Here is a 15,316-nt window from a genome sequence, read left to right on the forward strand (position 1 = left end):
GAAGACAGCAGACCTGCCTGAGGGCTACACACATAATCAAAAAGACACACTCAAAGCAAAGGCCTTTTCCAGTACTTGTTTAATACCTCTTGCTTTTAAGATGTATGCCAACAGCTTATCTAAAAATAAGGTGAAAGTTTTCCACAGGGCAAGAATATTCATTCCTCAGCTGATGGGTTTCTTGCACTTTTCTCTAAGGCTGCAGACCCTGGTCACTGTCAGAAAGGATGATGATCCAGACAAATGGAGAGCCCAAACTATTCTAGCAGTTTCTGCCCTCCTTACTTTAACAAACATTTCTCTTTCTGTAAGTGCTGCTTGTGATATTTTTAAAGACAGAAGCTACATGTTGTCTAAATGATTTGATCTCAGAGTACACTGCAAAAGAATTAGATCAATAAAAGCAAAGGTGGAGGAGGTTTGCAGGTGAAAAAAATACTTTCACGAACCCAAAAGGAAGTGCTAGTGGCTATCCAATCCAGAACGCTTTCAGAATCATAAGAACACCTGAAAGGAAACATTACCAACCCAGAAGGAAGGAATTTGGGATTCAAGACAGTCAAACAGTAAAAATAAGACGAACCCAAGCTAAAATCCTCTCTTCTCATCCTGGTAATTCTAAAACGGATTAGGTGTGCCTAGCGCCCATTTTCCATTCTAAAAATTATCAGTAAACCTTTGTAGCGAAATACCAGATTTTTCCCTTCCCGGCAGGCAAATCATACATAAGTGGCAGTTCACTTCAAAAATCTGTGCGAACATACTTTAATAAATGGCCTATGCTCCCCATTTAAATTTGAAAGTTGACAAATAGATGAAAACACGAATCCTCATTAGCACTTCTGATAACCTTAGCCCAGCCGTACTTTAACTCATCAAGCAGTCCTTCACATCCAAAAAACGTAAGTGAAGAAAGCTCAATAGGACCTAAGTAATTTGTTTATAAAAGACATTTCCATAGTGAGTAGGATGATCAGAGTCTTAACTTCAGATTTTATTATTTTTTTTGTAAACAAACAAGACATTATTTCCTCCCCCCAGAAACTCTTTCTTTAATCTGGAGTGACAAGAGTTTCCAAACTTCCTTCATTTTGACCTCTCTCAAGGATTTAATGCTTGAAGCCAGTAAAAACCAACCTTGCAAAATAGTGATGTGGAACAGTCTAGAATACATTACCCAACCTTAGCTCCTGCTAACAGCTTTGGAAACTGCTCGAGTACCAAGAAAAACCATCCACAGAGGGAAAGCATTTCCAAATAGCAAGCATTTCCAAATAGCAGAAAATATGCAGAAGTGACAAAAAGCATCATTGTGTGAAAATTAAAAAGAAATCATTCACATTAACAATATTGTTGGTTCTTCATATACTGTACAGGAAAGACAAAGGGATATGAATGTTTAAAGGGGCAATAAGCAGATCAAGAGAATAATGAAGACTAATATGACTTGCACTGCAATAGCTCCCAAACGCTCTGTTCTGGATGGGAGTCCCACAGTGCTATGTACAGCACCGAGGATGAGTCCCCATCTCAGAAACCACACATCCCAAACACATTTAAATTAACAAAAAATAATTAGGATATTAATCTGATGTTACACATCTGTTTATCAGATGGGATATATTTTTGGAGACTTTGGCCTAGAGAAAAAGATTATTATAATCCTTTTCTGACAACCTGATTTAAGAACAGTAAAGGATACTAGGAAAGGAGAAAAAAAATCATTGCCCTCTCAGTCACGAAGTGCTTGGCTCACACAAATGGTGTTTATCCTGCAGAAGGGGAAAAAGACTGCTTTCCCATTTCAGCAGTAAAATGCAGGTTCTCCATTTCTAAAAAAATTTTATTATTTTTTTTTTAAACTTTCTTTTATTAGCAGCTGGAACTTGTCATCTGATTTCCATAACATTCATTGCAGTTTAGAAAGAAATTTTCTAAGTTCATTTCTATCAAAATATTAGCCTTTCATTTGCATTGCATAACATTTATAAAACACGCGTTTTAGAAGAGGACATTATAAGAAAATTGCTGGAAGTCATCCCAGAAACCACTGCATTACATATCCTGTCTGTAATTCAGGAGAAAAAGATACTATACATTATTCTAGACCGGGAGGCAGAAAAGAACAAATCATTGTGGATTCAGCATTTGCTGCCAGAACACCCAGAAATGTTCTTTATGCAGAGGGAGCATCCTTTCTAAAACCCATGCAGAATTCTTTGTCAAATTGAAGAGACTGCATCAGTTATCAATAACTTTTCTGTTCACTTTTTTCTAAACTGTAAGTCAAAGAGAGAATATTAACATAGACCATTTGCAAAATGATTAACATCTATGCGTGAACTTGATCCAAAAAAATAGTGATAAAAGGAACTCTGCCCTCCAACAATCACTAGAGCAGCAGTGTGGAAAAAAGTTTATTATTGTCATGGACCCTGATAGAAAAATGCACCAAAAATAACGTCATAAAAACAACAGTGGCATATATGCTGCTTAAAGACACAGTAACAATTACAGATTGTACTTTCAGAAGTACTTCACTTTTAAAAGCTCTAAGAATCCCAGCTTTCAACACTAAATACCGAAAATTAAGTTAATATCTCCTACTCGTTCTCAATCCAGTAATACCTTTAAAGTCTCGATGCGCCTAATTAAAAAGCATTGCTGTAGCTAAAGATTATCACAATCCAGATATAGCCTAAGAAATCCCCTAAGCCTCCTTCTTTCAAAGAGATGAGGGCAGACCTGAGGATGATAGCGTATGGAAAATGAATGAGAAAGTAGCGGCCTAACAGAGATACTAGAAAGCAAGGCAGCATCCAGAAAAATTAAACTGGAAAAAAGCTTCAATTTAAATGGCATCCAGCGTGCCATTTAAGCTTTTTCAGTATACTGTGAAGCATGCAGCAGCTTAAGCCTGATTCAAACCCTGTTTACACAGCTTGGAGCTTGGGTGCACAGCACACGGAGCCCAGCATAGCCCAGAGCCACCTTGAGGACAAAGCTGATAAAACTGAAAATTGATTTTTCTTGCTAGGGAGAATAAAACACACCCCAAAATTACCTCTTCTTGTTAACAATAAAACACCTAAATAGCGTAAGTGTCCCTGCGTACATGCATTTTATATGTTAACATCCATTCTATTCAGGAGCTCAGACAGTGAATGCTCTTGCATGAGGCATTATGGATGAGGCCGGGGCAAAGTGCTTGCTGCATTCGAACAGACGTTCCCAGAGGGTTGCTTCTAAGCCATCTCACTGGTTTGCGAAGACACACTGCCCTCTCCTTTGCCCAAAGCACAAGGTACTGATCCAAAGCCCAGAGAAGTCAATGGGGAAGGCATGCAAAGTCGTCAACACAGCATCATCACAGACCGTAAGTCTTTTGCTATGCCCCAAATTTAATCTTTGAGCACAGTCTGAAGAGAACAGCCAAGCCAGGACCCTCCATAACGTACATATACTAAGTTCCCACAACTAAATGTCCCTCAACACCTTTTACCTTTGGTTACTTCGGCTCCCTTATGCCCATTCCATCCTCAACATTTGTATAACTGCAAAGATTATCAGCCAAAAATTGTATTAACCTGCTTAGCACACCTAACGTTAGTGTTAACGCTGGAGAAATGTGTTTAAATTTGACACTGAGTAATTAAACTAAATCGTATGTATTTAAAAAGCATTGTTCTAAATGTACTCTCAAATCACTGCGGAGATGTAGATAATTACGTATAGCAGTCAATGCACTGGAAAGAGAAGAGGAGGAAGTGTTCTTGACAAAGTAAAAGGAGCTGGTGTGCATTGATCATCATCTGAAGAAAGAATATGGGTGTTGCAAAGCACGTAGCCTATAAGTTATGCTGTCAATAAAAAGAGAAAATAGGGGAAATAAAGACAAGGAAAGGGAAACAGCTATTTCTTTAAATGAAGCTCAGCTGCTGAATTCCTTTCTATAAATCTAATTGTATTTGTTTTTAAATCCAAGATTACTTTGTTCTAAACAGTATTTCCTACATAACAAAACCTGCACAGAGGAGCACATATTTCTCAACATTGATTTGACAGGCTACTAAATTAAAATTTTAATGCTTACTGGTATGCTACAACAGTTAATTTGTAAAAACAAGCAAGCAAACAAAACCGACAAAAAACCAAAGCTGCGTAAAAATAAAGTTGTATCTGTAGAATATTTTCATGAAAAACAATATTTGGCAATTAGTAGTCCCTAAAAAGAAGAAAAAAAATCAGTGGGTGACAAAGACTTCTACATAAAATGACTCATGAAGAGGAAGAAGGAAAGGGTAGCACGCAGATCTGCATGCAAAATATAAGGTAACTTAGTCTCTGCAGTCGGTAGAGCAGGTTGTCTTTCAGATCACAGGTACTTGTATAGTTATACAAACGTCCTTGCTTGTTCAACACTGAAGGTCTTAAAATGACTGACCTGATTTTTTTTTTCTTTTTTTTTTTTTTTTGTAAGGGCTGGGGACTCTTACTCAATTCACATATTGGTTAGCAATTAAAAAAACAACAACACAGAAATGCATTGAATAATGAATGATGTTATGACAATTACATCTTTGCCATAAGTAGAATAAGCAAACCTACAGCAGCACAGCAGATTAACAACAGTTACACCAAAATGAAATCTGGTAAAAGGCACAGTTTTAAAATTCTCTTACACAGAAGAAAATCCAAAAAGGCAGAAGGCTTTTAAGATGCTGAACTTACACGCACAAAATGAAGTACAGGGAACACCACTGCAAGACATATGCATCTCACCTGTGAGTACAGCTTTTGCTGAAGGGTCTGCCAGATCCAGCGCAGATTTCCCATCGGTGTTCCGAATGTTTGGATCAGCTCCGTGCTGCAGCAGTACTGTGCAGGGAAAGCAGAAACAGTATCTTACCTCAGGGATACACAGATTATTTACTGTTAAGTGTCTCCTCGGCATGATGTAGGCATAAACACACATTGCACAGTTTTCTTTATTTTTCCCTTTTTTTTTTTTCTCCTAAGCACTGCAGCAAAGGATCTTCTCCAGAGTAAAGCTAAGTTGGCAAGTTAAGATGTAGTAGGATCATATGACTTCTCTTGATAAACATGAACCCTGAATCTCTTGCAATACTCAGTTTTGGGTCCCCCTCCTGACTGCTAGCTGGGAAGCTGTGCCTTCACTGACTCACGCTGGGAAGTCTGCTAACTATGGAACCTGCTCCTGTCTTTTACTATCACTACTGCTGCTTGTTACCACTCCTGTTCCTCCTCCTGGTGAATATCCAAAGCCATCCATGCCATACTGTAAAGCAGCAATGCTCCAGTTTTTTAGTGGCTCACCACTAATAAAAATAATTTTAACCACAGTATAACAGCTTGCCTTCAAAAAACACAGCAAATAAGGTTAAGATGTGTATCTTACAGCCTATATGTTCAGAGACTATTATTCTCACTGTTTCTCCCCACACGCACACAAAACTGATTAACCCCTAAAAAGTTTTGGAGAAAAATATGCAACCATACGTCTAGGAAGGCATTAATACAGTGAATTACCATCTACGGAAGCTCATCCAAAAAAATGGAAACGACAGTTTCAGCTATAAACTCTTCTGATCAGAAACAACAACAATGCAATTTAGCCACTCAAGATAAAGGTGGATTTTTTCTTCTTTCTAAAGAATTTGATAACAAAGTCCACAACAACAAGAGAAGTCTGGCAAACAAGGCCCCAACTTTCTATTTCCCCAAATGTGATGCAAAATAAACACAGCATATTACCAGTTCCGACTGACAGTTACACACTTGCTATTCACACTTGTGCAAAGTAAACAACACGGTGTGCAGAAAAGCAGAGACTCAATGCCCAGGACACCAATAATAAAAAAGAGCAGACATTTATTGTTGCTTGTGCAACCGTGTTTGCTGGATAAAGCTGGACTGAAAAATTAAGGCAAAGAAATACTTGTAAATACTTCTTGTAGCTCAGGGTGCAAAAACACTTCCTTGATGGGATTCTCCAACAAAAACAAAAACCCAGAACAAAAGTAAATAATAAAATTATGTTACATACATCACTTTAGTCAGCAAAAGGCTTTTCATAAGTTTATTCTTAAATTCAAGTCTTAACTGATAGTAGTGTTGCTTTTAGTCAAGCCTCTCTTCTTATACAATTCTGGCTTTAAATGCTTATAACATTGCCAAATTTCAGGTATTTCACTTTAATGGGTCCTATGCTAGATGCTTGCCTTAGGCTGATTTTTTGCAAAAGTTTGGTGCTTTAATGAAATAAATTGACTTCTTCATGCTTTCTCAAGAAGCTGCAATCCCTTCAAAAACATGGAAGAAGATTCAAATAGGCAGATCGGGCTTTTCCAAGGAGGGAAATAAGTGGTGGTTTGTTGATGGTGGTTTGTTTGTATTACTTCCTTTTTTTTTTTTCCTCTTAAGTTTGCCATGTCAAGAGGAAAGCACCAAAAAATAAAAATAAAAAAAAATGAATAAATAAATAGATAAAAGGTTCTAGCACATGTTTAAAGAGGATTGTTAAAACCTGGCACCCATATTTCTCAAAGATGCCATCTGTGTCATACATGCAACCACCTCCTTAGAGATCTTACTCACTGGCAAGTATGACTCTGAGCCAGTGTCACAAGCCAGTCAGGCACGCTCCAGCAGGAGGTGGTAACCAGGCCCTTTTCCAGATTTTTTCTAAACAGCGTGAAACAGAGAAAGTAAGTATGGAGAGACATACTCAGCATGTTTTGCCTCTATTCTCCTGGATCATGAGGTGAGGAAAATTATTCGTCCCAAAAGGCATCAGGGTAAGAGTGAAGCCATAAGGGAGCAAACCAGCAACTAGCTGTCTATTAAGAGAGTGGATAATACAAAAAAAAATGAAAACACCACAGCCTGGATGAGAAGACAGTGGACGATTCTTTTGGAAAAGAGCCTGGGACAAAAAGTTATGTGAGAGAAGAACCGAACAAGGTGTTGCTAAGCCACTATCCATCACATTTGAGAAGTCATGGCAGCCTAGCGAAATTCAGTGGCTGCAAACAGGGAAACACAACTCCCATTTTTAAAAAGGGAAAAAAGCAAGACCTGGGCAACTACAGGCCAGTCAGTCTCACCTCTGTGCCTGGCAAGATCATGGAGCAGATCCTCCTGGAAACTAGGCTAAGGCACATGGAAAATAAGGAGGTGACTGGTGACAGCCAACATGGCTTCACTGAGGGTTTGTCATGCCTGACAAACCTGGTGGCCTTCTGTGATGGGGTTACAGCACTGGTGGATAGGGGAAGAGCAACTGACATCATCTACCTGGACTTGTGCAAAGCATCTGACACCGTCCCCCACGGTATCCTTGTCTCTAAGTTGGAGAGAGATGGATTTGTCGGATGGACCCCTTGGTGGGTGAGGATTTGGCTGGATCACAGAACGGCTGAGGTTGGAAGGGACCTCTGAAGGTCATCTCCACCCAATAGAGATTGCATCTGGAGTACCATGTTTGGCTCTGGGGTCTCCAGCATAAGGACATGGACCTCTCAGAGTAAGTCCAAAGGAGGGCCATAAAGATGACTGGAAGGCCAGAGCATCTTTCCTGTGAAGACAGGCTGAGGGAGTTGGGGTTGTTCAGCCTGGAGAAGAGAAGGCTCCGGGAGACCTTACAGCAGCCTGCCAGTGCCTAAAGGGGGCCTACAGGAAAGGCGGGGAGAGACTCTGTCATGGGGTGTAGAGATAGGACAAGGGGGAATGGCTTTAAAGTTAAAGAGGGTACGTTTAGATTAAATATAAGGAAGAAATTCTTTATTCTGAGGGTAGTGAAGCACCCTCAGAATTGTTGGTATGGCTTACAACATATAATTTTCATATCAGGTTTTTAAAAACCTTGACAAATACATTAAAAATTGACTAAAGGTGCTTAAGCTGGATGCCTACAGAAACTCCGAAGTAACAACTACCTGTGGAGCAAGCACTTGAAGTGGCCACACTGGGTTCAAAAATAAGAACCTGTCAGAACTCGTTTGCAGTAACCAGGAGACTTCTTCTTTCTCCTGGGGTCATTGATCCCAGCGGTCATAACCCTTCCGACCTCTCCAACAGCCAAGGGTACAGTTCTACCAACAGATCTACCCTGTGAAACGTACGAAGCGGCATCTCAAGATGAAAAATCAGTTATATTAATCTGCATACTGATTCAGCCCTTATTTATACAGAAAGCGAATTCAGGTCAAAGGCAATCTTGTTTCGTACATTTCCCATACCGACTAGCTGATTTTATCCTTTCCACACTTCTCCAAAATCTCTTACACACACAAAATAAAAATCCAAGCGAGCAACGTTGTCATCAACATGAACTAACAAAAGAAATACAGCATTTGACGTTTAGCCTGTTCTGTAATGCAGCTGTACTTTAATACCTGGTAAACCACAGGTGGCTTCTAATTGAATGTTCTCCTGCTTGTTCAAAACCTTCAGCACTTTAGCACACAAAGTCTCTTCTAACCACAGGGTATTCGAGATCTAGACACAGTGTCTAGAAATTTCCTTTTCAGTGCACCAGGGACGTATAAAAATATCAAGACAGATCTCCTGTTTGAGAAAAATATTCCCTTTATAACGAAACACAACAGAATAAGCCGTTGTAGCTAACTGTATCTATTTTGGATTTCAAACACTGCACGCTGATTTCAGAGGATGTTTTCTGAGTAGCCTTAAAAGGAGATGTGGCAATAGCTTCAATCAAGAGCCTGCTGTTAACAGGCAAATATAAGGATTGCAAGCACACAAATTCATTCCTGGAACCTTGTTAATGAATGTATTTTGAAATGCTGATCTGTTTGCTTTGGACAGTGAAAACATTGGGGCTGTTGTTTTTCTGCATTGCAGGCAGAGCCCTTAATAATCTAGAAGCAGTACCTGGCTATCCTTGCATTTCCTACAAACGACGTACAAACAATGTAAAGAAGCTCTTCTTTTAATTGAATCTTCATGTTGTACACAGATATCAATTCCTGTAAGCTTAACTATAGAACAAACATATAATTCTGTACAAAGCTCTTGTACAATCTATTTTTATCCTCTTTACGACTGCTACAATACATTTTCTGATCTTCCCATCCCATTTGAAATACTTTAATTACACTATTATACTAGATCAGTACTAGTGATAACAGACAGTCTTCACACCAAAGAAAAAAATGTACATTATTGCATGGATCATGAACTACAGCCACGAATCCCCTCAGATTACTGCCAACTTGCTAGAGCAGGATGAATCCTAAAATTAAACTCTTGGCCCAAGTCCTCCTGGCACAGTTATTTCAAACTGTGAAGCTAACCAACGCTATCTTGTTTGGCTCTCAAATTATAAGACCACCACCAACAAAAATTTCTACTTTTAGGCAGTTTCAACCCTCCTATTTTCACCAGCAAGGTATGGGAAAAGCTTCCACTATAGCTATACAGCCAGAAGGAAGAAGTGGGTTTTAGGGGGGAGCGGAGGGGAAATGGGGGTTGTCTAAATACAAGACATTAATTTCCTAAGCACTTAGCCCTTCTTCCTTCATACTGCCTCAGTTAAAAGTGCACCAAAAGAAAACATTTCAGATTGAAAGTAGAGACACGAACACAACAGGAGTAGAATGGGAATAAAAATCCAAAGACAGGCGTGATCAAAGGTCAGACTTACAGTTTGCCATCATCCACAAGCTTCTTTAGCATACTCACAGAAACGATGATGAAAAAGTTCGTATTTGGTTTCTAATCAGATGCACATAAGTAAAAAAAAGACACATCCAAACCTTTGACTGTTGAAAGTAGAAAAAAAAATCCCAAACCAGGCAGACCTTCCAGAAGTGTCTGTACTTAAAGTTGCCTAGTGTTTTCAGTTGCATTGCCAGAGTCTTCAGCTCCTCATAGCACTGCTAAACAAAACCTTCCCGCTCACATTGTCCCTTCGCTCCCCACCAGCTACTTTACCACTTTGTCACACTGTGTTGTGCTCACAGTCCCTTCCAGCTACCCCAGCTCTAACACGTATCTTTACTTCCTCCTTTTTAACTTCACTTTCTGGAGAAGACCTCGAAAGGTCCTTTCCAAACCAAATTACTGTAGTTTTATCTACTTACTCCCAAAGTATCAAGGTACAGAGAAAGCAGCTTAAGGAAGAGTCCTCCTTTTGTCTTACAACATATGCACTACCTCCCATCTCTCTAAAAAAAAAGCTACCTTCAAAGTTGGTCAGCCTTTCACTAACCTTAGGTCACAGGAACACACAGATCTATCTCAGTACTAGTGCCATACAGGACATGTCTCCAAATCATATGTAAGAGATAGATTCATTTATCTCCACATACTAAAGGCATCCAGACAATACTTTGGAATCCAAACTATTAATTTTTTTCAACCAAGAAAAAGTTTCCTCATCTAATAAGAGCAGAGCACGCAGAAGAAAAAAGGAAGAATAAAGATATAATGAGCAATTAACTCTCCAAGGGAATTCACAAAGAAATACAATAGACAATATGGGTGCAGGTAGGAGAAATAACAAAAAGCCGCAGAAGACTGGATCTCCAGCAACAGAGGAGTTTGCAAACAGTTAACAGCTGAAGACTTCAAAGATCTGTATTAGCACAGCTGCTTTGAAGGGTGTCAGTGCTCAGGTGGCAGACTGGAATGGGCTCTGCCATGCCACGATGAGAAATGACGTCCAGCTAGCCTCAACAACCCTGAGCCAAAGGGGCTGCGCAGAACAGCTTGAGAGGGGAAAGGGAGGGCGCCCATGTCAAGGGGGTATCTTTACCTCCAGGGGGATAAAGGTACATCTCTAGTAGGATAAGAACAGATAACACTCCGAGGCAGAGAGCAGGAGAGCCTTTATCACCTCCCGTGTGCATCCCCACCCCAATCACCGAAGGATTCTGTAGAACAATAAGACAGGCCTCTGCAAAACAGTACAATCATGGGCTACAGTTCCACGTAGCCTGTGCTGGCAGAACTGCCATCCCCAACGCCGTGCTGCCTACCCTCCTTTGGATGGCTGCAAACATTTGGTCAGGCAACAAGGACGATTAAGGAAGTGCTCTCTTGCCCAGACAGTTCATCATGCAGCTATGGACATAAGCCAGAGACAGGAGCTGACAGCAATCATTTTGCTGTTGGCAACAGTTCTCGTTACCGGTGTATCAAACGTTAACGGCCAAAGACCTCGTTAGTCAATGCTGGCTCCCAGCACTTCCCATCGTTCTGCCTTCCCTACTCCTGCTGCTCAGGGCACGGACTGGAATAACAGTTCTGACAACAGGCAAAAGCACCAAGTAATCCTACAAGTCAGTTCCTAGAGATCTGCAGCTTTAAAATACCTATAATACACATGGTCTTAAATGGTTGGCTTTAAGCAACGTATGTTTTCTAGTGAAGAAAGTACAACATCTTGTACAGCACTGGATGGTACTTTGGCCAGATGCAACATAATCCAGGTAAAATCACAGCACCTTGTATTGGGCTTATGCGCCAAGGGTTTGGTAGCAGGTGGACCCATGTTGGAGCAGACCTTGAAGAGCTGCTGCCTGTGGGCAGCCCCCGCAGGATCAGTTCAGGAAGGATGGCATCCCATGGGAGGGACCCCATGTTGGAGCAAGGGCAGAAAAATCTATTTCTAATAGCATAATCTAATTCTTAGGCAAACCTGAGGAAGCTAAGAGTACATCGAGTTCAGACTGATGCAGAGCAAGTGACTAGCTAGCAGTACTACACTTGTCAGTCTCAGAAACATGTGCCTCCAGCTATCTTATAACATGTTAAGTAGAAAACTTGCATTGCTTTCCATTCTTAGAGGACAGGGCACTATATCCATTTCTCTTCAGTCCCAGAGCTGCTTAGCACCCTGCCCTATTGACACAGGACAGTAATAGTGTTATCCTTTTTAGCATTATCTCTTTGTGGGATTTTTGCAGTGTAGAATATTTGCTTGCCAATCTGCCACCTAAAGCATCGCTGCCATTGTGCATGCTTCCCTGGAGTGGGACCCACATCGACCAGTCTGAGTGGGCTCCTCTTCCAGGTGCACCTGTGTCCTGCACCATCCTTGTATCGCCCCGACCAAAGGGATAGCTTTCTCCAAGAAACATGGTGCATTTGTATAAGCATGGAAAATTAAGATCCCTGTACTCCAGTAAATCATATGTTCATCACAAGCCTTAGCTGCATGCAAGACTAAAAACAAAGAACACAGACCAAGAGGCAAGCACTCCGTATTTTCAGTAGGCTTCGATCACCCACAGTTCATTTTCTGCACTTGCTTTATCTTGTGGTAAAAGGAAATCGTTAGAGGCACCTGCCTTTGTTTATTAAACGACAAGTATTTAACTGCCTGCATTTTACGAGCAAAACCTTTTCTGTCCTATAGTCATACTTTGATCAATGCTTTCAACTAGAAAAAATAGGAAAATAGCCATGAGTTCTGCTAGAATTGGCCCCATTTTTATGCCCTAAGAGCTACACATTTATCTATAGATTGTTTTTAAACCACATATGAACTGCATTAAGAACACATGGTTCCTCCGAGAAGCTAAAAGCAGACATTGCTACAGTAATCAGCAGGATAATCCCATAAAGCTAAGTATTTCTGCACAACATTTAGAAAGTCACAATAAACTGATATCAGATACCTAACAGCAAACAGTTTCAGTGCCTGGAAGAGCACTATCTGCTTCATTACCCTGTTCCGGATACCATGAAGCTTCCTCTTCCTTCCTCCCACTCTCCCTGTCTGCTAATAGCTAGCATCAGTACTTTTGAAGACCTTACTTCCCACAAATATGTTACAGAAAGTTTTCCAGCAGTGCTTTGCATATGATTGTACTGCCTCCTTTGCTGCAAGTAACCAGATTGCAATTCAATCAACGTTTGTTAAGAAGCATCACAAAATAGAAGACTCTTCTTGTTCCATGTAGATTGTCCTGCACCAAGGAGCCAAATGAGGCAAAGAGACTATTTTGCTTGATAGATTAATTTTAGGAAAGAGGAAAAAAAACGGGTAAGGTTAGGTTGCAAGAGATAGGTTGCAACACATTAGCTGTTAATACAGTTCAAACCTAACAGAAAGCCAGACAGATTCCAAAATATACAGTGTATGAGACAGCAGGCATGTTTACATGAAGCTGATTTTAAATAACTTTTAGTAATACAAACAGCATAATATAAATGATAGCCTTAAGCATACTAACATGACAGGTTTTACCAGCCTTCAGCACCACTGGTTCCAGACAGGAAAGCAAGAAGTCATTTTACTGGCATAATCAATGAGTCTTCCTCATCAGAAGCAAGGCTCACTTTCACTTCATTTGTGCAAAGCGTCATCCTCTCTACTAGCAAGCATACTGCCAATTTTAAATTTCTGAAGAGGATTTAATCGAGACTTTAATCAAGCTGAAGGCTTGGCCCTCTCACAAAAATGTGGTAGGGCACTACAGTCTTGCTGCCCACGATCTATTCGTTTTGAGGCTCCTCATACTCCAAGACCTTTGTCATGCAGATATGGGTGCCTGATGCTGCTTGGAGATTTTCTTCATAGCTCATCTATCAAAACTCTCGGCCCTGATAACCAGTGATGGGATGCGTGGGAATGGCACAAAGCTGCACATGGGGAGGTTCAGACCAGATAGGAGGAAAAATTTCTTTACACTGGAAGAGGCTCAAGAGGCATTTGGATAATGACCGCAATACTACGCTTTAACATTGGGTTAGCCCCGAAGTGCTGAGGCAGTTGGACTCCATGATCTTTGCAGGTAGTCTCCAATTGAACTACTCTATTCTTAAAGTAATTTTAAGAAGCTTTTATAGTTTTGTAGCGTTAAATGGAGCTTTTCAGTAGCTAATATTTTTGATTCCCCTAAAATTACCAAAGTACCCTGTATGTTCAGAGACATAAATCATGGCATCACTGTAGAAGATGCTCGCGGGTTGCGTATTTGTGAAGGATGACTTTAAATCTAGGTAGGCGGATGATGTTTCAGATCACTTTTAGGCTAACAGTCCTGTAGCTCTCAACATTTAACTGGAGATCTGCCTTGCAGAAACAACCTCAGTGGACAGCAAGACAAGCCTGGTCAGACTGCACGGGCAGTTTTCCTAAGGTTATTTTTAGCCTACTTTGTTTTAACTACACAAACACACGCTGTTTTAAAAGAGCTGTTACCACTCAGGAAATGCATTGCAGAACACTGAATGGGGAGTAGCACCAACCAGAAAACCCAACTTAAAGAACTAAGTTATCCTATAAGTACACTACACATAGTTTTGTAGTCTGTGCCACCCATACCAACTTTTTGCCCTTCAAAAAAAAACATATATAAAAAAATATAAAAATACAAGAATGTTCAACAGGATAAGATGCAGCGAGACCAAATTTTTCAGCTTGGAAAAAGAGACATGAGGGAGAAATACCTAAAGGACTATAAAATCATGAAGGATACACAGAGGGCAAATAGAAATGACTGTTCCTTATTTCTTGCAAGTCTTGAATGGCTTGCAATGAACATCAATCAATTAATGTTTCAAAGAAAAGGGAGGTGTTTATTTTTTTCTGCAACACAATTAAGTTGTAAAATTCCATTGCGACAGAACACCTTCCAAGCCAAAAGCATAGCAGTGTTTAAGAAGAGATTAGATCCACCTTTCCAGAATTTTGTCTGCAAACATCATCTGGATGCAGCCTCTTCTTTATTAAGTTCCTAAACTGCTAATTGCCACGAGAAAGAAGTGTACACTCACGCCAGATTCCCTAAGTATCTGCTGCATATCACTGTCAAAGAAAGTGAGCTACACAAATCTGTGGTTTGACTCCCAGTAGACTTTTAGATAAAGAAATACGTGACCCCTTCTCCCTCAAGCCTGATCTGCAGAACAGTCACTACCCTGACTTTGCAGCATTCCTCCAAGCATACTTCGCAGAGATCGCCATTCATTCATTATTCCATGAGAAAATGTGACACTGAAAAGCAAAAACACTTTTTCATTAGCTCTAGGAGGAGTCCACAGACATTGAGAATACATAGTCTTGACAGATGAAGCAACCCACCCTACCATTCTGCAGTATTCATAGCTTCTACCTTAACAATTGTTTCCAATGTTTCAATACATTTATTCTGAAAATTGATTACATTTAGCAAAAAGTGTTTTAGAATGTACTCAGTAACTAAAACTGCACTGACTAGATACATATTGGATATATACAGTGCTCATCAGCAAATGAGCTGAGCACTGCTTACCACCCTTCAAGACATCCTATACTTCCAGACCCAGGACACAAAAGCAA

General features: G+C 40.2%; 1 protein-coding gene across 4 annotated transcripts in view; it reads right to left on the reverse strand.

The window, feature by feature from the left end:
- TNKS (tankyrase) overlaps window positions 1-15,316 on the reverse strand; it is a 120,132-nt gene that overhangs the window by 93,110 nt on the left and 11,706 nt on the right. For all 4 annotated transcript variants that reach the window (XM_066996344.1, XM_066996343.1, XM_066996342.1 and 1 more), the window contains exon 3: window positions 4,783-4,878. In XM_066996344.1, coding sequence (XP_066852445.1) covers window positions 4,783-4,878 — 96 coding nt within the window. The remainder of the gene's footprint in view (window positions 1-4,782; window positions 4,879-15,316) is intronic.

Source organism: Anser cygnoides, chromosome 4 (genome assembly GCF_040182565.1).
Source record: "Anser cygnoides isolate HZ-2024a breed goose chromosome 4, Taihu_goose_T2T_genome, whole genome shotgun sequence".
In the NCBI taxonomy this organism is placed as follows: domain Eukaryota; kingdom Metazoa; phylum Chordata; class Aves; order Anseriformes; family Anatidae; genus Anser; species Anser cygnoides.